General features: G+C 47.1%; 4 protein-coding genes across 7 annotated transcripts in view; 2 read left to right on the top strand and 2 right to left on the bottom strand.

Annotated features, from left to right (window-relative positions):
* Positions 1–5,924, top strand: part of LOC310756585 (uncharacterized protein) — a 70,630-nt gene extending 64,706 nt beyond the window's left edge. Inside the window, exon 6 of the transcript XR_014544935.1 lies at positions 5,869–5,924. The gene's annotated coding sequence lies outside the window, so the exon portion shown is untranslated. The remainder of the gene's footprint in view (positions 1–5,868) is intronic.
* LOC310756746 (uncharacterized protein) overlaps positions 1–21,482 on the top strand; it is a 1,375,527-nt gene that overhangs the window by 90,116 nt on the left and 1,263,929 nt on the right. The window lies entirely within an intron of this gene.
* Positions 2,660–9,984, bottom strand: LOC310757153 (uncharacterized protein). 4 transcript variants are annotated; one of them, XM_083602361.1, is made up of 4 exons: positions 9,902–9,984; positions 7,163–7,977; positions 4,006–4,129; positions 2,748–3,590 (listed from the first exon to the last, which is right to left on the bottom strand). In XM_083602361.1, exons 2-4 carry the CDS (start codon positions 7,193–7,195, stop codon positions 2,851–2,853), a joined length of 897 nt encoding a protein of 298 aa, XP_083458487.1. In that variant the 5' UTR covers positions 7,196–7,977; positions 9,902–9,984; the 3' UTR covers positions 2,748–2,850. The 4 variants fall into 4 exon arrangements, with proteins under 4 accessions (XP_083458488.1, XP_083458489.1, XP_083458490.1 ...); XM_083602362.1 differs by lacking the exon at positions 7,163–7,977 and having other exon boundaries at positions 2,660–3,590; positions 3,893–4,129; positions 9,902–9,979; XM_083602363.1 differs by lacking the exons at positions 7,163–7,977; positions 9,902–9,984 and adding an exon at positions 4,911–5,294 and having other exon boundaries at positions 2,660–3,590; positions 3,893–4,129.
* Positions 11,919–20,707, bottom strand: LOC310756726 (uncharacterized protein). The gene is made up of 4 exons (XM_083601356.1): positions 20,558–20,707; positions 17,317–18,102; positions 14,530–14,638; positions 11,919–13,012 (listed from the first exon to the last, which is right to left on the bottom strand). The coding sequence occupies exons 2-4, from the start codon at positions 18,031–18,033 to the stop codon at positions 12,024–12,026; spliced, it is 1,815 nt and encodes a 604-aa protein (XP_083457482.1). The 5' UTR covers positions 18,034–18,102; positions 20,558–20,707; the 3' UTR covers positions 11,919–12,023.

Genomic DNA, 21,482 nt, shown 5'->3' with positions numbered 1-21,482 from the left:
CGGTCCTTGTGAGAACCAGATGCTGGCTGCCTTTGGCCTGATCCAGGGGGCTCTTCGTACGCCTTTTCCATGTTCCCCCTTCTGATATTTCAGTTTGATAGATTGATTGAATTCATACCGCCCTTCATCCGAAGATCTCAGGGCGGTTCACAGCATAAAAATATAAAAATGATGCCCTTCTTAAACAATTGCACTGTGAGTCAGAAGAAGCTGAAGGTCTCTGGTGTAACAACCGCCTTACCATTCATCTGTCCCTTGTTGGCTGCGATCACTGTCATTTATATAAAGGACGAAGGACCTGTGGTCCTCAAGATATTATTGGACTCTCCGTTCCCATCATTCCTGATCACTGGCCATACTGGTTTTGGCTGACGGGAGTCCCCCAACGTCTGCAGGGTCACAGGTTCCCCATCCCTGGCTTAACTGCATCCCTTCTGGATTCTCTCTCAGTGGCAGTACCTTTTTAAATTTACATATCAAAACCTTGAGAGTCCTGGGATCATAGGCTTGGGGAGGGATCCTCAAAGGTTGTTTAGTCCATACCTCTGGCAAGGCAGGGCAAGCCACAGCTACAGCATCCTGGCTAAGTTGACACCTGGCCTCCAACAGAGGAGAGTCCGGCACCTGCCAAGATGGTATTTTCCACTGTCAAAAGTAGCACTTACATTTCAGTTCTTCCAAACGTTAAGTCAAAATTTCTCTTTTTGTTGGTATTTGAACCCATTGGTTTGGATCTTACCCCCTGCAGCATACATGGAGGAGCCTTCAACCTTCCAGATGTTGCTAAACTGCAAATCCTATCATCCCTGGCCATGCTTACTGGTGACATTTGAAGGACCTAAGGTTCTCCATACCTGCTGTAGAGTAGCAAAAAAAAATTTTCCTTGTGAGTTCCCTCCAAAGTTTCCCTCTTTCCCCTAGCATAGAAAAAGATGACACATTTGTTAAGTTAATGGTTTACTTACAACCTCTCTGAAGTTGAGATTCACGTGCTTCAGGACAGATTGCACAGGCAGTTACAAAGTTCCTAAATTATGGGTATAGGAACTCACAAATGGCTTCTTAGAGCCATGCAGTCTGAGCTTGGAATAATCATCAGCGTCAGCATTCAGCCCAGATCTGAGGTCCAGCGCCAAGGGCCTTCTGGCTGTTTCCTTACTGCGAGAAGTGAGGTTACAGGGAGCCAGGCAGAGGGCCTTCTTGGTAGCCCTGTACGCCAGAAACTGGTATTAAGAGATAGGCTGCATCTGATCCTGGAGACAGTAGAGTAAAAATCAATCTATTGGCCATCTACAGCCTTTTCCACTGAGCCTTTCAAAATGAAATTGACAGTGGCTTTGAGGGGAGAGGAATGCTCTCCCTGGAGAGGCTAACATGGACTCTGTTTTTGTGCTTTCCTGGCACCAAGCAAAAGCTTGCTTTTGTTTCCCCAGGTCCTTCAATCTCTCTCATCCTGTTACGTAACTGCTATGTTATTTCAGTGTTTCTGCAGAATAACGTGATTTAGCTTTTGCAGCTGGGTTGTGTGGGTTGGCTATTATTTGTTCTGGATTTCTTATACATTCCAAGATTTTGGGTTGTTATCCTGTTTCAGTCAGCAGAAGGGTGCCAGAACCTGTAATGAAAAGTTTAGTTTCTCATAATTCTGTATCAGTAACACCTGTGGACGACTTTAGGCATATATAAAAGAGCTTAGCTTTGAAGCTACCTTTATGAGTCATTTATGAGTCAGCACTGATTTTGGAAAAATTCTATAGTCCCTGCTGTCTCATAGGCAGATATATTTTTATACATGAATTAATTTGGATTTATTAAGATTTATTTATTTTTTTACTAAAGAACTGATTTTGAATGTATTTCTAATTCTATGAAAGGTGCCGACCTGAAGGGCAGCTTGCAGCTTTGCTTCAGAGTCAGTGCTGATATAGTAATACAGGCACCTTTGCCACTCACATACGATCAGCACATGGTTGTCTGCTGATGTGCAGTTTTGGGTGCCGAAAGGGGGCGGGGCAGGAGCAGAACGGACTTGTGCGTGTCCCACTGATGTGCACAGCAGCCAGGAATGGAACCCTTGTGTAAGCAGGGATTCCCCTGTATATAATTTTTGGGCCTGATAATAAATAATCCTTATCCATTATATTTATTATTACCAAAAGAAAAGTCTCAAAGCAAATTACAGTTTAAATAATTTAACAATCTATTAACTTAACTGGGTGAGTTTTAAAATTAAATATAAATAGAATTTTAATTAATTTGCATTACAGTGGTAGCTCGGGTTACATACGCTTCAGGTTACATACGCTTCAGGTTACAGACTCTGCTAACCCAAAAATAGTACCTCGGGTTAAGAACTTTGCTTCAGGATGAGAACAGAAATCGTGCTCTGGTGGTGCGGCAGCAGCTGGAGGCCCCATTAGCTAAAGTGGTGCTTCAGGTTAAGAACAGTTTCAGGTTAAGAACAGACCTCCGGAATGAATTAAGTACTTAACCTGAGGTACCACAGTATTTTTAACCACTGTTTTTCCCCATCCACGGGTATCATTTCTGATTTATGCAGATATTTTAAACGATTAAGTTTGACGGTTTGAAATATTTTCGAATCTGTAATTTGTGGTGTATGGATTTCATGAAATAAATAAAAACAATTGACAAAAGGTTGTAAGAAAATCCCTCCCAAACACTTCATGTTTTCTTGCCACAGAATTCACAGAACCACAGGGCAGAGTCCACACATCGCCCCTGCCTTTCAGGGCTTACAGTTTTATTATCAACTTTAAACATTTCCTTTCCACTTAAAAATCTACTAGGTTGAAAAAGAAGAAGCGTTAAACAGGTACAGAAGCTCTTCTATGTGGTCTCCTCAACTGAGGTTGTTGCCATGTTTGTGGTACTGAGACAGTTCCTTTCCTCGGAGAGCTCTGTTGCATAACGGAATGTCCTTGTGGTATGGATTCTCTCGTGAGCTGTAAGGTTTGCGCTCTGGCTGAAGCTTTTCCCACAAGCGGCGCACGTGTACGGCTTCACTCCCGTGTGGGTCCTTGCATGGACAATAAGGATGGATCTCTGGTTGAAGCTCTTCCCGCACTCGGAGCACAAGTAGGGTCTCTCTCCTGTATGGATCCTCCGGTGGGCTTTGAGATGTGACGGATTACCGAAGCTTTTTCCACAGTCCGAGCACTTATGAGGCTTCTCTCCCGTATGGATTCTCCGATGAGCGATGAGGTGCGACTGGTGGCTGAAGCTCTTCACACAGTCGGCGCACTTATAGGGCTTCTCTCTGGTGTGGACTGTCTCGTGGGCACTGAGGTTGGAGCGGTGGCTGAAGCTCTTCCCGCAAGCTGAGCAGTTGAATGGCTTCTCTCCTGAATGGGGGCTTTCGTGCAAAGTCAGGTGAGGCTTCTGTCTAAAGACAGGCCCGCACTGAGCAACTTCGTCCTCTTTCCTCACTAGGGGATTCTGCTGTGGGCTTCCAGAACTTTTCCCCCAGGCAGGACAGTGAGGAATGTTCTGTTTGGTACTTCCCAGTGATTCCACCACCCCACAATGTTCTGGCTGATGTTGCTCCATCTCCCATGTCCTCTCATCGCCTAGGGGCATCAAGAGAGATTCCCAACATGAGTCATTCCATGTCTCAAGGGGAGAAAGAACATCAAGAAGCAGGCTAAAACAACAACAACAATAATATAATTTATTGCTTATATCCCATCCATCTGGCTGGGCCTCCCCAGCCACTCTGGGTGGTTTCCAACAGAATATTAAAAATGCAATCAAACATCAAACATTAAAACCTTCCCTAAACAGGGCTGCCTTAGAAGATGGTGTTTAGGCAATACGTGCAAAAGAGCATCCAAATAGCGTAAGTTCTTTTCTGAGAGTTACGAAAATTCACCAGAGTCAATTGGATGTTCTTCCTCATTTTGACTGGAGAAAGGGGAAAAGAGGGGGAAACACATTCTAAGGCAACTGAGCAATTCTCCCATCTCAGCAACAGCAAATTCTTACCCAAGGAAATGGCACTCGCACTCTCGTCCTCCTCCTTGATGCAAACCGGCCCCTGCCAGGTGTCCGCCTGATCTTCCTTGGCCTCGGATAGAAGCGCCTTCTCTCCTTTGCAAAGCTCCGGAACCTGGAAGAACAAGTGAGGATCCCATTCAGGGAACAGGCCCAAGGCTTGGAGAGGGCAGTCCCAGAAGGCAGGGTTCCCTTCCCTCTCTCCTAACGCCAGAACCCCAGGGGGCGGGAACCACAATGAGGCAGAAAGTTCGGAGATCCAGGGCAGGCAAAAGGAAGGACTTCTTTAGCACAGGGCTGAACTACAGAACTCACTTCCACAAGAGTCAGGGACGGCCACCAAATTGGGTGGCTTTAAAAGGACCAGACAAATGCAGGGAAGAGACGACTATCAGTGACTGCTGGTCACAATGGCGGAAGGAGTGATGGCACCAAATACCAGTTGCTCCAAACTGCAGGTTGGGAAGAGTAGTTGTATTGTGCTCTGGTTCTGCTCCTCTGGTTGGTCGCTGTAGGAAGACGATGCTGGACTAGGTAGGCCTTTGGCCTGATTCAGGTGCAAGGCCTTCTGCAGGTTCTTAAATTCAGGTAGGATAAGGCTACTGGTGACTACTAGTCACAATAGCTGCTGTTGCAGGCAAGGATACTTCTCTGCAGTACAGTGGTACCTCAGGTTACATACGCTTCAGATTACAAACTCTGCTAACCCAGAAATACTGCTTCAGGTTAAGAACTTTGCTTCAGGATGAGAACAGAAATCAGGCTCTGGCAGCGCGGCAGCAGCAGGAGGCCCCATTAGCTAAAGTGGTGCTTCAGGTTAAGAACAGTTTCAGGTTAAGAACGGACCTCCAGAACGAATGAAGTACTTAATCCGAGGTACCACTGTACAGTCATACCTTGGATCTCGAACGCCTTGGCTCCTGAACAAATCGGCTCCCAAACGATCAAAACCTGGAAGTGAGTGTTCTGGTTTTCAAATGATTTTTGGAAGCCGAATGTCTGTCGGGGCTTCTGATTGGCTGCAGGAGCTTCCTGCAGCCAATCAGAAGCTGCTCTTTGGTTTTCGAATGTTTTGGAAGCCGAACAGACTTATGGAATGGATTTCGTTCGACTTCCAAGGTACGACTGTATTTGAAATTCACCAGGCACATTTTACAACTGGCACAGGTCCAATTGTGAGATTTCTGTATGCCAGGTTGGCTAGTGACATCTCCACCTGACTGGTCCCTTCCAGCTTTCTTAAGTAGCTAAGCAGAAGAGCTCATTTATTGCATTTGTCTCCCACCTTTTTCTCCAAGGAGTCTATGGTTCACCGCCCCCCCCAGTGAATCCCTACAACGTCCCTTTAAGGTAGGCTAAGGGGCTGTGACTGGCCCAAGGTCACCCATCGAGCTTTATGACTGAGTGGGGAATTGAACCCTGATCTCTCAGTTCCTAGTCCGACATTCTAACTACCACACCACACTGGCTTCCTAGAGTTCTTCTGCTATGGGGCATCTCTATAAATTAAGTCGGTCCATAAATATGGGGAAAGCAAAATGTCACTTCGAGAAGGATCTGAAATACTTTCATCGAAGCTTCAATTAATTTTCTTCTGGGTTGTTTTACTTGATGTGTCAATGTACCGTGAACTGCTTTGAGATTTTTTTCTTTAAAATATAAGGTGGTATAAAAATTAAATGAATAAATAATAATAACAAATTCCATTGAGGGGGAAATGGCGCCTAGACTTTCCATTGTGGTGACCGCAACCTAGGTTTAAGGTGCCGTTTGACAATTTGCTTATATATCAGTGTTTCTAACACTGTTTCTCTGAATACCATACAGTGGTACCTCGGGTTACATACGCTTCAGGTTACATACGCTTCATGTTACAGACTCCACTAACCCAGAAATAGTACCTCGGGTTAAGAACTTTGCTTCAGGATGAGAGCAGAAATCGTGCTCCGGTGGCGCGGCAGCAGCAGGAGGCCCCATTAGCTAAAGTGCTGCTTCAGGTTAAGAACAGAAATTGTGCTCTAGCAGCGCAGCGGCAGCAGGAGGCCCCATTAGCCAAAGTGGTGCTTCAGGTTAAGAACAGTTTCAGGTTAAGAACGGACCTCTGGAACGAATTAAGTACTTAACCCGAGGTACCACTGTACTGGGAATCACAATCAGGAAGACCATTGTTGCACTAGGCTTCTACTGTTCTCATGGACATCTGTTTGGCCACTGTGAGAACAACCCCCCTGTCTGCCCTCTATACTCAACTACAGTGGTGCCCCGCAAGACGAATGCCTCGCTAAACGAAAAACCCGCAAGACGAAAGGGTGTTCCGATTTTTTAGCGGCTTCGCAAGACGAATTTCCCTATGGGCTTGCTTCGCAAGATGAAAGCCCATAGGGAAATCTCCGGGGACAGCAGGGAAGCGCGGAGCGCCTTCTCCTCTGTTCCCGGACCTGTCTTGAAGACTTGCGGTGGGAGGAAGGTTTTCCTCCCCACCGCCAACATTCAGAAGGCTGTTCTGAAGGCTGGCGGTGGGAAGAAAAGCCCTTCTCCCGCCGCCAGCCTTCAGAAGAGTTCCCCCAGGGCTGCCTAGGCTGCGGATAGCAGCCTGCTGCCCCGCGCGAGGGGCACTCTGCTTCAGAGCGCCCCTCGCGCGGGGCAGACATTCGCAGCTTGGGGAGCCCTGCAGGAGTTCCCCGCAGGGCTCTCCAAGCTGCGGATAGCAGCCTGCTGCCCCGCACGAGGGGCGCTCGGGCCGCACGAGGGGCGCAGCCTAGGCAGCCCTGGGGGAACTCTTCTGAAGGCTGGCGGCGGGAGAAGGGCTTTTCTTCCCACCGCCAGCCTTCAGAAGGCTGTTCTGAAGGCTGGCGGTGGGGAGAAAAGTCCTTCTCCCCCCGCCAGCCTTCAGAAGAGGTCCGGGGACAGACTGTCCCCGGACCTGGTCTGAAGGCGGTCTCCATAGGAACGCATTAATTGATTTTCAATGCATTCCTATGGGAAACCGTGCTTCGCAAGACGAAAAACTCGCAAGAAGAAAAAACTTGCGGAACGAATTAATTTCGTCTTGCGAGGCACCACTGTACCTTATTTCTCCCATTCATGTTCTGACTAGGCCATATGTATTTAAAAACTCTTCAGAAATGAGCAACTTCCAATCTCTCACCTGAGCTTCCTGTCTCTTGCCTTCTTGCTGCATCAGTAAGGCGTTTTCCACCAGTAACACAGCCTGGGCACAAGTCTCCGGGCCCCGTTCCTTGACCCAGCCCTGCGTCTCCAAGGGCAGGACAGCCAGAAACTGCTCCAGGATCACCAGATCCAGGATCTGCTCCTTGCTGCTTCTCTCCGGCTTCAGCCACCGGTGGCAAAGTTCTCAGAGCCTTTGGCAAACCTCGCAGGGGTCGTCACCTTCCAGATAGCGGAATCGCCGGAAGATCTGCCACAGGTCGGCCAACTCCTCATCTGGAATCTCTTCCTTCACTTCCCTGCGGCTGGCCTTGCCTTCACCCAAGAGGCCGCTCTCAGTCCATTGGCCTCCCCTGCAGAAGCCTGGCATCATTCAGCTCACAGTCTTCTCTCCTATTTCCTGCCAACCAATATCAGCTGCATTGCCAGAAGAGGACAGAGAACCATCCCTTGAAATGAGAGACTGCAGCACCAGTGGCTGCGAGTTGTCCTCTCTCGAGTGGGGAGACTCCACTTTCCTCAGGAACTCCTGCAATTGGGCCTCCCTGTGTGGCTGTGGTCCCTTATAGTTTTCCTTTGTGATCTCATGCAGTCTGGCTCTCACCCAGAATTGTTTCGTGCGCTTGCTCCAGATAGCAAGTGGGTCTTCTCTTGAGTCAAGCCGCGATTCTTCTCCTCCGCCCTCCTCCTCTCTTTTCGCCCGCTTCTCCACCGCAGTTTGAACGTGGACGCCGCTAGCTGAACCCCCTCCTTCGTTCGCCATTTTCCCTCTCCTTCTCCCAGACCAAAGCCAACCTGAAAAACAGCACTGCTGTTTAACTGCGTAACAACAACATATGTGTGTTTCTAAGGGGTTGAATTCAACCTCCCGGACTAGCAAGGTTTTCTTCCCTCCTTGCGGAAAGAGAGTCAGCTGACAATATTTAGACCAGCATGTCTCAAACCTTTGATTCTCCCCCTATTTCATCCCCGTAACAACCTTGTGAGATAGGCCACCCAGTAGGCTTCATGGCTGAATGGGCATTTGAAGCCTGGCCCACCAGATCCAAAGAGCGCTGGTGGTTGTGTGACTACAAAGCCCATCATCCTCGACTACTGGGCATGCTGGCTGGTGCTGAGGGGAGCTGCAAACCAACAACATCTGTAGGTTCATAAGTTCCCTACTTCTGGTAAACAGGATAAGTACAGTATATGAAGCTGTTTTCCAGGGTCAAAACATTGGTTGATCTGATCAAGTAACTCAGCCTCTGTTGTCCTAAGAACATACGGAGAGCCTGCTGGATCAGGCCAATGCCCCGTTTAGTCCAGCGTCCTGTTCTCACAGTGGCCAACCAGACCAGCAAGCAGGATTCGACCACAAGAGCCCTCTCCCCTCCTGTGGTTTCCAACAACTGGTATCCAGAACTGGTATTCCAGCAACTGGTATTGCTGCCTCCCAGCTGTGGAAGCACAGCATAGTTGAGCAGCCATTTATAACCTCCATCATTTTGTATAATCCTCTTTTAAAACCCCCAAATTGGCGGCTATCGCTGCGACCTGTGTGCGTGAGTTCCATAGATCTGCTAATGTCATCTAATGTTTATTGGATGGATTTTCCCCCTAAATTGATTTTTGAATTCTGAATTTAATGTTATTCACGTTTTATACTGTATTTTAAGGTGTTTTTTGTTGCATCAATTAAGTGTTTTAAATTTGTTTGAGCCCAGTTTTCTGAACCGGGAAGGGCGGTGTCAGGGAACTGCCATCAGCTCAGAGGCGAGAGGTGGAGCCTCCGAAGGTCTTGTGAAGCAGTTGTTCCTCTGGCGAGGAGGGAAGCCCTGCCTCCAGTGGGGAGGGGGCGCAGGGATCAGAAGATGCTAGGGAGAGCCTCAACACCGAGCCTGAGCAAAGGGGAGGGGAGGCAAGTCCCCCTTTGCCAGCGCCCAAGTTGCGCAGTAGGTTTGCGCGCAGAGAGAGGAGGAGAAGGATGGGGGGGTCACACGACTGTTATGCTGGGGAAGGTATAAGGACCGCCCACTCCCAGATTCTGCTGGCGACTGAGCAGACATGGACTTGTGACGCTCTGCACTGTAAAATAGTTTGTACAGATAATAAAGCCTGGAAAAGACAGGTTGGAGTCTTGCCTGTTTGCTCTCGAGCAACCACACCAACACCTACCTGTTATTTATTTATTTATTTATTTGTTTGTTTGTTTGTTTTTGCTTGCATGCATGCATTGTGTGAAAAAGTTCTTCTTTTGTGAATAGGAAACCCCAGAGAGCCACTGTCCATCAGTGTGGACCACATCAAGTAGCCTCTGGGCTTCCTAACCCCCTTTCCCGCTTTCCTATTTGAGCATCTAGGGGAACATAGTCAACATCAGAGCCCAGACTCTCAAGGGATAAACTTCCCAAAGGGTGGACCAACCGCACGTAGTACTGAGCAAATGCAAACAACACAGGCTGAGGGAGAGAAGGGGGCAGATTCTGAACTCTTCTCTCCTTGCCAGCAACCTTTCAAGCGGAGGTCGGCAGGCCATCTGTCCTGGATTCCTGCATTGCAGGGGGTTGGACTAGATGACCCTCGGTGTCCCTTCCACCTCTACAATGCCATAATGCAGACTTCCTTCACGTCCTGTCCTCCCATCTGACTTGCCTCCTCCTGCCCTCATCCCATGCACTTTCCTCTGGGCTCGTCTTTTCTCCTCTACTAGCCTTCCCCGCCCTCCGCCTCGACTCACCGGAGCTCCAAGAAGGAGGGAAACCACAATCCAGCTGCGCCTGCCCCGCGTGGGAAATTCAAACGCTACTTTCCCACGGTGGGCGGAACAGAAAATGACCTCACGGGTTGCTCGCCGCCAGCCTTCCCGCCTCGCCTAAAAAAATCTAGCCCCTCTGGGCATCGACTCGTTAGCTTTAACTCCTTCGTGCACCTGATACCTAAGCTTCAATATGAGGGCGTAAACCTCCAAGGACCAGTCTGGGAAATCCTTGCTTTATAGAATTATATCTAGCTCCCCTATGGGGAAAGGTGCTTTTTAATTAGAGGCTTTTTAATTTATTTCTTAAATTTAAATTTAAATTAATTTTTAATTTAATTTGGGGCATTTTAATTAGAGAAAAGGCGAGAAAGGGGGTAAAAAATGACTCGCGAGGTGGAAAAAGGGAGCAGCGAAGAGTTTTTCTCCCAGCACATCCACCCCATACATTTAAGCAATGCACCTTGAAAGCACATTGCTGCCCTCAAAGGACCTGGAAACTGGAGTTTGCTAAGGGTGCTGGAAATTGTAGCTCTGCCAGGGTGAAGCTACAGTTCCCAGGATTGTTGGGGGGTGGGAGTTGTGTTCTTTAAAGGTGCATTGGGTGCTTTAACAGTACAGCATGGATCCCCTAACAAAAGGAGGGACTTCTTCACGCAGGGCATAAACTGTGGAACTCACCGCCACAAGAGGCGGTGATGGCCAACAACAACATCACCATCATCATCATTTATTATACCCCTCCCATCTGACTGGGTTTCCCCAGCCACTTTGGGCGGCTCCCAACAGACTCTTAAAAGCACAATCAGACATTAAAAACTTCCCTAAACCTGGCTGCCTTCAGATGTCTTCTAAAAGTCAGATAGTTGTTTATTTCCTTGACGTCTGATGGGAGGGCGTTCCACAGGGCGGGAGCCACTACCGAGAAGGCCCTCTTGAAAGGAAGTTAGACAAATTCATGGAGGGTAAGGCTATCAACGGATAAGACACCTGACAGCTAGGTTCTTCTTCTGCCGTCAGAGGCTGTATATGCCTTTGAATACAAGGTCCTGCTGGTGGGGGCGGGGCGGCGGCTTCCCATTGAGGCTTCTGGTTGTCCAAAGGATGCTAGACTAGACAAGCCATCAGTATGCAGATCTGCAGGGAAGAGGATTGGGACAAAATCTCTATTTAGTTGACCCTTGGGGTCACTTCCAACTCTATGATTCTGTGACAACTAGAACTGTAGTTGGATCTGCCTGTCACTGGCTCCACCTACTGTTGGTCTCCCTGCCATTAGCCCTACCAGCCCCAATGAGCACCAGTCTGAAATAATTCTGGGGACTGTAGTTTTCCCCTCAGAGCTACAATTCCCAGCCCCCTTAACAAACGTCAGTAACCAGGATTTTTTGCAGCATATCATGTGCATTTGGTGCGAATCTGCCCAAACATTTAGAGGGCCACAGCAGGTTTCCCATCTCTGCTATAAAAATTACAAGGCAGCTGCAAAAGTCCTGAGGAAGACCATCTTTATTTTACAATCTATTTGAAAAACTACTGTCACCATAAAGTTTACCATAAAGTAAGTGTCCAAATGGGACGCGGGTGGCGCTGTGTGTTAAACCACAGAGCCTAGGACTTGCCGATCAGAAGGTCAACGGTTCGAATCCCCGCAATGGGGTGAGCTCCCGTTGCTCAGTCCCTGCTCCTGCCAACCCAGCAGTTCGAAAGCACGTCAAAGTGCAAGTAGATAAATAGGTACCGCTCCGGCGGGAAGGTAAACGGCATTTTCGTGCGCTGCTCTGGTTCGCCAGAAGCGGTTTAGTCATGCTGGCCACATGACCCGGAAGCTGTACGCCGGCTCCCTCAGCCAATAAAGCGAGATAAGCGGTGCAACCCCAGAGTCGGCCACGACTGGACCTAATGGTCAGGGGTCCCTTTACCTTTTACCTTTAAGTGTCCAAATAACTGCTAGCAAAACTAGCAGGGTGAAATCTGCAAAAAAAGACTACGAGCACCCTTTTCGTTTTCCAAAATGCTTCATCATCTTTATTGTATTTACCTTTTTTAAATTTTATTTTATTTTATTCCAAACAACCCTCTGATGCAGATTATGATTTTATTTTCATTTTTCAGAAGGGGCATTGCTGAGGCTCAGAGACAGAGGCTCTCCCCAACTCACAGAATTGGTCCACGGCACTGGGGGCTTGTCCCCCCAGCGGGGTCTCTTATCTGCCCCCAAGACGGAGACGGCGTTTTTCCCGGCTTCCAAACACTTCAGAGTCTTGTCCCCGTTATGGATCCTCTCGTGTCGAATGAGGGTCGACTGGTGACTGAAGCTCTTCCCGCACTCGGAGCATTTGTAGGGCTTTTCGCCCGTGTGAGTCCGGTTGTGGGCGATGAGGGACGACCGGTCGCTGAAGCTCTTCCCGCAGTCGGCGCACGTGTATGGCTTCTCCCCCGTGTGGGTCCTCTTGTGGGTCGTCAGGGTGGAGCGGTCGCTGAAGCTCTTCCCGCAGTAGGGACACTTGTAGGGCTTCTCACCGGTGTGGATCCTCTCGTGCTTGACCAGGTGGGGCCTCTGGCTGAAGCTCTTCCCGCAGTCCGAGCACTTGTAGGGCTTCTCGCCGGTGTGAGTCCTCTCGTGCAAGATCAAGTGTGACCGCTGGCTGAAGCTTTTCCCGCAGTCCAAGCATTTGTACGGCTTCTCCCCGGTGTGGATTCTCTGATGAGTGATGAGGACGTTCCTGCGGCAAAAGGTTTTCCAGCAAACTGAACATTTGTACTGGGACTCGCCCGTCAGTGTCCTCTCGTGCACTATGAGATCGGACCTCAGCCTGAGAACTTGCCCCAACTGAACCCCTGTGTTTTCCTGCTCACCTTTCAGGGCGGCTGGCTGTGGCGCGATGCTGTCGTCCAGGTCCTCGTACCCACCCTGAGAATTAATGAATTTCCCGCCTTGTGCTTCTGGTTTGTTTCCTTGCAGGCTCTTAGAGTCCTCTGCTGGACTGGTGATGTTTTGCTCGTCTTCCCTTGACAACACTACAAACGGCTCCAGTTCCTCAGCGTTGCCTGGGTGATTCCTCTCCTTCCGACGTGTCCCCGCAGAACATGCTAGAGTGGGGAAAATAATCCAGGTGTTATTATCCTCTGCTAAAAGAGAAAGTGGGCGAAAATCAGGCTCAAGACAGGAAGGAAGTGTACGGTGCGGTAGTGGCGCCCGGCCTGTGGAACACCCTCCCACCAGACGTCAAGGAAATAAACAACTATCTGACTTTTAGAAGACATCTGAAGACAGCCCTGTTTAGGGGAGTTTTTAATGTTTGATGTTTTATTGTGTTTTTGATATTATGTTGGAAGCTGCCCAAAGTGGCTGGTGAGGCCCAGCCAGATGGGTGGGGTATAAGTAATAAATTACTATTATTATTACTCTGGAAAAGACAAAGTTATCTTCTCACCGCCAGTTGCCCATGACTCACTTTGGGACAATCTGTTAAGATGGAGAGCAGAAGACTGATGTAATTATTTCTAAATGATTGACAAACTTAATGTTTATTATTTATATTGCATGAACTGTTTCTGACAGGGTTGGGGGTATGTGGGGTTTGTATTTTTAAAAACGGGGGGGGGGGGAGAGAGATTTGGAAAAAGCCACAGGAAGGTAGATCAGCTTTTCAGGGTTGCTCCTCTCCTTTCCCCTAACGCTGTATGCAGATCCTACTAATGTCTCAGGAGATGTTGAACTCACCTTCACCACAGCGGTTTTTTGTGTGTGTGTGATAAAGATTTTATACTTGTAAATATGAAACTTAACCGACAACATAGCTAGCACAGGCAAAGTTCGTCAGCTCAGTGCACAAAACGGTATTTGACACAGGATTTCAAAGCAGTACATAAATTTGGGGGTCTTTAATAAGTTTTGCAACTTGTCCTTTGACACACACTCTCAGCTCAGAGCTGCACATTTAAGCAAGGAAGAGATGTCATTTAGTTTCCAAAAAAAATGTTAGCTGATGCAGATTTTGTTACCTTAAGGAGTTAAAAATAAATACTAATAAAAATATATGGGCCCTGATGGCACAAAATTAGACCAGGATGAACATGTCTTCTCAGATTAGCTGATTATATAGACAACTACTTGTAGCTGGTGCTGGATCACATGTGTGAGACATTCGGTTTTTATTTTTATGGCTAGCGGCCTCAAAAGCCGGAAGCAGGCCGGGCTTCTCTGAACCTCTGAGAGGGCCTAATCAGAATACAGTGGTACCTTGGTAGCCGAACGCTTTAGTTGTCGAACAAATCAGCTCCCGAATGTTCACAAACCCGGAAGTGAGTGTTCTGGTTTGCAAATGATTTTGGGAAGCCGAACATCTGACACGGCTTCCGCAGCTTCCGGTTGGCTGCAGGAAACTCCTGCAGCCAGTTGGAAGCTGTGCCTTGGTTTTCAAACTGTTTTGGGAGTCAAACGGACTCCCCGAATGGATTAAATTCGAGAACCAGGGTATGATTGTATCTGAGTTCGCCACCCATTCTCCCAGCGAGCCGCTGCAGCTTCAACATTCCCTTTTGCGATTTCAGAGCACCAAATTTTTTCTTAAAAGAAGACAAAGAAATAAAAACAAAAGCCTTACCAAGCAAGGTGGCATCTCTGTCGGCCTCTTGCTTGATCTCCCTGAAGTGAGGCCTCGGCCAGGTATCTGGTGGAGCCCGTTCCGCCTCAGGGAAGGCCCGTACCGCCTCCTTGAACAGCACATAAGACAGAAACAGCGAGGGTCTCACTTAAATAAATAAATAAAAGCACTCAGAATGTCGTGTTAAGATCTAAAAATGCCCACCCATCTTCTTATTGCAGGGCCAAGCTACACATTGTGTTGAAAACTAGCCTGCTTAACCGCCCTACTTTTATTTTGGAGAAAAAGTGTCCGCAGGCCCTCCGATCTCATCTGTGTTCCAGATTGGAGGACCCACAGCTCGCTTTTCCTCCAAATAAAAGTGGGTGCCATGTTTCTGTCGACAATCACCCCTGCCCTCTGCCCAACAGGAATCCTTGTTTCTCAATTTAATAATAATAATAATAATAATAATAATAATAATAATAATAAATTTTCTTTATACCCCACCCTCCCCAGCCAGAGCTGGGCTCAGGGCAGCTAACATCAATAAAATCACAGTAAAAAACATGATGGGGGGAAAAACACAATTTAAAATACAGGTTAAAATGCAATTTAAAATGCAGCCTCATTTTAAAAGTAGCCGATAAATCAAGTAGCCGATAAATTTGATTCTTTTACATAGTTTTGTATGTTTTGTGAAATTTTATGCATTGCGACTTGCTGTTATTTTTATTGATTACAGTAGTTCTTTACTGCAATTCATGGGTAGGCAAACTAAGGCCCAGGGGCCGAAACCGGCCCAATTGCCTTCTAAATCCGGCCCATGGACAGTCCGGGAATCAGCGTGTTTTTACATGAGTAGAATGTGTGCTTTTATTTAAAATGCATCTCTGGGTTATTTGTGGGGCATAGGAATTTGTTCTTTTTTTATTTTCCTTTTCAAAATATAGTCTGCCCCCCCACAAGGTCTGAGGGACAGTGGATTGGCTCCCTGCTGAAAAAGTTTGCTGACCCCTGCTGTAATTGATAAGTGTAAATTGTTTAATTATTATTTGCTGGTATTTAATTTTACTATTATATTCCAATCAGTTATTGATATAAGTTAAAGTTACTGTGACTTTTTGTGTTGGATCAGCTTGTTTTTATGTGTGTGATCTTTGCTGTCTATTTTGTTGCTTCTTCAGCTTGGAATCTGCCTTGTGTATAGTAACATAGAAAGGCGGTATACAAACTAAAAATGAAAATGAAATGAAATCCTGGCTAGTTCCCCCTAAAGGTTACACAAGTAGTGTGGCCCACAAGTAGCCCTTTCTGCAGTTGAGTTCACTCTCTGAATTGAAGCAGAGTTCACTGGGACCGACTGCTACACCACTCTGGAAATTGCAGCTCTATGCAGGCAGTCTCCTTACACCACTCAGCACTCTAAATAAACTACAGTTCCCAGGAATTTTTGGGGAAAGCCATGACTGTTTAAAGTGGCACAACAGACAAGATTTACCAACTATCGAAGAATGGCAGATGAAGATGATGGACTATATTGAACTTGCCAAACTGACCGGGAGACTCCAAGACCAGAGAGAAGAGATGGTGGAAGAAGATTGGAAGAAGTTTAAGGAATATTTGAAAAAAATATGTTAATATTTAAATCTTAGAATAGCTTTGGAAGTGGATATAGGCGGTAGGGTTAGAAGTAGAAGATAGTGTATTTTATAAGTGATAAAATGTGAAGTTTTTATGGTTAAAATAAGTGGAGCGGGGGAAAGATGGTTAGAAATTACCGTATTTTTCGCCCCATAGGGGACACTGGCCCATAAGGCGCACCTAGTTAATTGGGAGGGAAATAAAGGGGGGGAAATTATTTTCCCCCCCAGGCACGGGGCTAGGGCGGGGGAAGCCCAAGCTACCCCCGACCCCAGCCCCAAGAACAGGCAGCTCTCCGCAAGCCGTGGGAGCCCATCGCCGGGCTCCCACGGCTTGCGGAGAGCTGCGCGAAGCCTGGAGAGCGAGAGGGGTCGGTGCGCACTGACCCCTCTCGCTCTCCAGGCTTCAGCGAAAGCATGCATTCGCCCCATAGGATGCATATACATTTCCCCTTCATTTTTGGAGGGGAAAAAGTGCGTCCTATAGGGCAAAAAATACGGTATGATATATGTAAACTGCTAAAGATGAAGTAAAAAGAAAATCAGATAGGTGGGACTTGGGGAAGCCCACTTAACAATGTTTAGAAAATAAGGAGATGACAAGAATTTGTTTGTATGGTTTGTCTTTTCTGTTTGTGTTTTTTATTTGTGTTATAAAATGAATAAATTTTTTTGGAAGAAAAATAAAGTGGCACAACAGGGCTTTAAATGCATAGAGCGGATGCGGCCTTATGGTTCGGTACAAAGCCACTGGGACGAACCATATTAGGGCTGTAGAAGAAGAAGAAGAGGAGTTTGGATTTGATATCCCGCCTTTCACTCCCCTTCAGGAGTACCAAAGCGGCTAACATTCTCCTTTCCCTTCCTCCCCCACAACAAACACTCTGTGAGGTGAGTGGGGCTGAGAGACTTCAGAGAAGTGTGACTGGCCCAAGGTCACCCAGCAGCTGCATGTGGAGGAGCGGAGACGCGAACCCGGTTCCCCAGATTACGAGACTACCGCTCTTAACCACTACACCGCACTGGCTCAGAGCATCTGCGTTGCATGCAGCAGATGGGAATGTCCTCTGCCTGAAAACCCTGCAGAGCCCCTGCCAGTCTGTGTATACAATATTGACCTGGGTCTGACTCGGTATGGGCCGTTTATTACGCTAAAACCTCTCACCTTCCCTCCGAGTCTCTCGTCCTCCTGCTGCCTCAGTAGGAACTCCTCTGCCAGGGCAACGACTTGGGCGCAGGTCTCCGGGCGACATTCCTCGACCCAGCTCTGCATCTCCGGGGGCAGGACGGCCAGGAACTGCTCCAGGATCACCAGCTCCAGGATCTGCTCCTTGGTGTGCCTCTCTGGCTTCAGCCACCGGTGGCAAAGCTCCCGGAGCCGGGTGCAAGTCTCTCGAGGCCCCTCCTGGTAGGCGAACTGCCGGAAGTGTTGCCGCAGTGCGTCAGGACCAACCTCCTCTTCCTTCACTTTCCCACTCTCTCTTTCCTCTTTGGCCAGCAGGTTGTTGGCTTCTCTCCTGGGATGTGGCGGGAAAGGGACTTGGCGTGGCCTGGCGCCACCTGGAGACAGGCCAGCTTGGGCCTCATCCTGCAACGCCAACGTCCTCTGGTGCTGGTCTCTCCTGTCGGAGTGGGAAGACTCCATCGCTCTGAGGAACTCCTGCAACTGGGCCTCCCATGGCTGCTGCGGCCCCTTCTGTGGCTCCTGCTTGACGTGGCCCGACACGTTTCTCTCCCAGAATTCCCTCATACTCCCATCCTGCATGGCAAGAGAGCCTTTCCCCACTTCGGCTGGGTCTGGCTCCTCCACTTTCATCCTCTGCTTTAGCACAGCACCGGGCGGTAGGCTCAAGGTCAATGTATCTCCTGGCTCGGCGGCCATTTTCCTTTTTCAAGCCAATGGCGGGCGAAGCTCGAGCTGCGGCTAGCCAGTCCCACAAAAAAGGTTTTGCTGCAAAAGGCAGGGGAAAAAAGAAAGAACCCAGGTGCTTCTGTGATAAGAATTTAAAATTCTTAGATATATAATAAATGTTCAGAAATGTACCAACCAAGCACGTACATAGATCAGCACAGGAAGACCGACCTGAAACCATGTTTGGTTCCCAAACTGACCAAATGTTTTCTCTGCAAGGTCAAAGGAAAATGGAAAAGCCTCCCCATCGTCTTTTCCTTCACAAATCCTGTCTTAAGGGTATGTCTGTCTGTGTTTGAATAGGGTGAGCCTGTGACTTGGCTCAGGAACTAAGTATTTATCATTACAAAAGACTAGTCAGGCTCCCCAGGGTATCCAATCAAGTGAGCATTAACAGGTAACCTGTCAGATGAGATAAACAACGCATTTCTGCTGTAGACCGCCTTTTCAGTGATGTATGTATGATGTATGGAGGGGTGGTCTTGAGCTCCAGGGCAGGGAATTTAAAATGTCTATATAAAGGCAGGCACACGTTTGTTCTGGGTCCTCCTCCTTTCCTGCGTGTGAGGGGAACACCCTGTTGCAACAGATCAATAAAGATCAAGCTTACTAGCTGCTTTGCTTCTCAATATTCTCTGGTTGGCCTCTGTTATTTTCTCCCACCAATAGGGAACCTACGTAAGGACTCTATATGGGCTCTTGGATACCCCATAAGGGAAGAAGGGCAGATGTTTTGTTTACAACACTTCACAGGAAAGAAAGGGGTGCCCAGAGAAAGATTTTTCGTCCTCTTAGCCACAAAGAATCAGATGTGGGGAAACTTTGGTTCTCCAGACGCTCCTGAACTACAACTCCATCACTGGCCACCGGCCAACGTTTTCTGGGGCTGATGGGAATTGTGGTGCGGCAACGAGAGACAAAGTTCCTTCTCCTGTCGTGCACAAAGGCTTTTGGAGGGTGGAATCAGAAGCCTAATAAATTATATCTGCCTGTGCTTCATAGCTTCTCATAATAAGAGTCTGCCTGCCAGATCAGGTCAAGGGCCTATCTAGTCCAGCATCCTGCTCTCACAGTGGCTGACCAGAGGCCCCAATGGGAACATAGCTGTTAACGTTTCCCTTTTTAAAGGGAAATTCCCTTATTCCGAATAGGATTCATCACAAGAAAAGGGAAAAGTTGACAGCAATGAACGGGAAACCTGCAAGCAGGACACGAGCATAAAAAACAACCGGTATTCAGAAGCATTTCTGCCTCCAGCCTTTACGGATAGTAGCACAGATAGATTTCTCTTCCCTGAATTTGTCCAATTCTCATTTAAAGCCATCCAAGCTGGTTGTCATCACCAGAGCAGATGACGACGATGATGATTACTACTACTACTATTCATTATCCTCTACAGGAATTATTATTGTTATAAAATGATAATAATTTATTATTAATTATTTGTACTTTTTATTTTTATTCATTATCAATATCCTCATCATTTATTGGGCTTTTTATAGCTATAATCTATTATTATAATTATTTATTGTATTATTATTATTATTATTATTATTATTATTGCTATTCCTTATCCTCTACTGGAATTATTGTTATAATTTATTACCATCATTATTTATTTGTACTTTTATTATTTTTATTTATTATCAAAATCTTCCTCATCATTTTTTGGGCTTATTATAGCTATAATTTATTATCATCATCATTTATTGAAATAAATGATGATGATGATGTATTGGAACTATCTTAATCATTTATAGGATTTCTCACCTTCACAGCACACTCCCAGTGTGGGCTACAAAAATAGCAAAAACGCAGGATTAAACTTCTGCTAAAACAATGTACAATTACAAGAACAGGGTGAACCCCAGAAACACACCTCTCAGGTGCGGAAGGGCAAGGGAAAAGAGGTGCATTGAAAGCTAGGCAACGAAGGTGGGAGCTGCCCTCCCTTAAACCTCGCCTTTTCGTTTAATATTAGCAGACAAAAATATGCAAACAAAAGACACTTAACAATGCAAGCCAGCTTAAAACAAAACACAACATTTGTAATCACTTATCACCATCGTATACTATATAAGTCACATTGTTCCACATTTAAGTATATTTCATTGTAGGGGTTTGGGCTGGCTGCAAATGGGGACCAGACTCTTGTACCTTTAATTAATTGTGCAAAAGAGGTTCTTTCAGCTTGGCAGGATATGCTGTGTTAGCAGACATGCCCTCTTTTGCACACACAGTTATTATTAAAGGTGCAAAAAAGCTCTGCGGTCTTTGCAGGAGGTCACCCTAATACATTCAGAACCAGCAAAAGCTGGGAAGAAAACGTAAAAGGTGAGGCCCACTGCTGACCAAATCATCCCTTCCTATTAGGTATACTAAGATTAGGAATCTTGTGTTTAGATGGGAGGCTGCACTGAGCAAGGCACTAGTCCTCAAGGAATTCCGTTGGGGGCGCGGAAAGAGAAGCTCCCGTGCATATCCATGTTCTCACCTGATCCTTTTGCAAGGCTTTCTTCCGCCCCTTCTCCTCCTTCGATGTCGCCTTGGCCGCGCCTGGGAAATTCAAACTCCGCTTGGGTTTCCCCCAGTAGAATAAGGAGGAAATGATCACAGAGATGCCCTCGCCAAAAATCCAGAGAGTGCAGAGAGAAAAGGGAAGAGCGACACATCTCATGGTGAGAACAGCAAATTCCCGGGTTCACGTTGGAGAAACCATTAAAAAAAAAATATTGGTGCCAACGACCTGTTTATCTATGGAGAGATGCAGGATTTTACCGCGGTTTCCCAGCAGGTAACAGAAAAATAACAATGGAAAAAGGATCCATAACTCCACTCTTTATTTGGTGCATAAAATTCAAGGTTGTGAGGTTTTTTTTAAAAAAAGTAAGCCTGACCTTGCAAATAATCCCAATGCAAATTTAGCCTATTATCCCTCAGATGGGCGGGGTATAAGAAATAAATAATAATTATTATAGTATTACAGGTTGTTGGGTGGGGTGCTCTAGCTTACAGCAACCACATTGTTAATGTTGCAGGTTAGGGTCCAGGCTGAGACAGACTCGCAGAACTATAAAACTGGAGAGTTGGATGGGACCCAAACGGTCATCTAGTCCAACCCCCTGCAATGGGTGGTTAATTGCAACAACAACAACCCTGCAATATAGGCGCACCAATTATCATATCCCTTTGCCAGGCTGAAGGTGGGGCTGGAGCTGAGTTGCTAGCACACAAAAGCCTTGCAGTGGAGTCCAGTGCTGCAATGACCCCGGCATTTCAGCCACGAGTGGGCGAGAGTTCCGCGCACAACCACCCTGCAATGTAGTTTGGTTTTAGGTCGGGAGCTCAGGCTGGGGCTGGTTTGGATCTGCAGCCAAAGAAAATCTCGCCTTTGAGCTGTAGCAAAGGCTATTTAAACT

Source organism: Podarcis filfolensis, assembly GCF_964270895.1.
Source record: "Podarcis filfolensis genome assembly, chromosome: 2".
Taxonomy (NCBI): Eukaryota; Metazoa; Chordata; class Lepidosauria; order Squamata; family Lacertidae; genus Podarcis; species Podarcis filfolensis.
This window is presented reverse-complemented; position numbering and strand designations above follow the sequence as displayed.

What these genes read in the sequence shown, in the direction of transcription:
- LOC310757153 (XM_083602361.1), bottom strand. Translation starts at nt 7,195, where the DNA reads ATGCAGCAAGAAGGCAAGAGACAGGAAGCTCAG. An exon ending in GCAAGAGACAGGAAGCTCAG is followed by an intron (nt 4,130 to 7,162) that starts GTGAGAGATTGG and finishes TTGTTCTTCCAG; the next exon opens with GTTCCGGAGCTTTGCAAAGG. An exon ending in TGCGAGTGCCATTTCCTTGG is followed by an intron (nt 3,591 to 4,005) that starts GTAAGAATTTGC and finishes TGATGCCCCTAG; the next exon opens with GCGATGAGAGGACATGGGAG.
- LOC310756726 (XM_083601356.1), bottom strand. Translation starts at nt 18,033, where the DNA reads ATGGCCGCCGAGCCAGGAGATACATTGACCTTGAGCCTACCGCCCGGT. An exon ending in ACGAGAGACTCGGAGGGAAG is followed by an intron (nt 14,639 to 17,316) that starts GTGAGAGGTTTT and finishes GTGCTGTTCAAG; the next exon opens with GAGGCGGTACGGGCCTTCCC. An exon ending in CAGAGATGCCACCTTGCTTG is followed by an intron (nt 13,013 to 14,529) that starts GTAAGGCTTTTG and finishes TCCCCACTCTAG; the next exon opens with CATGTTCTGCGGGGACACGT.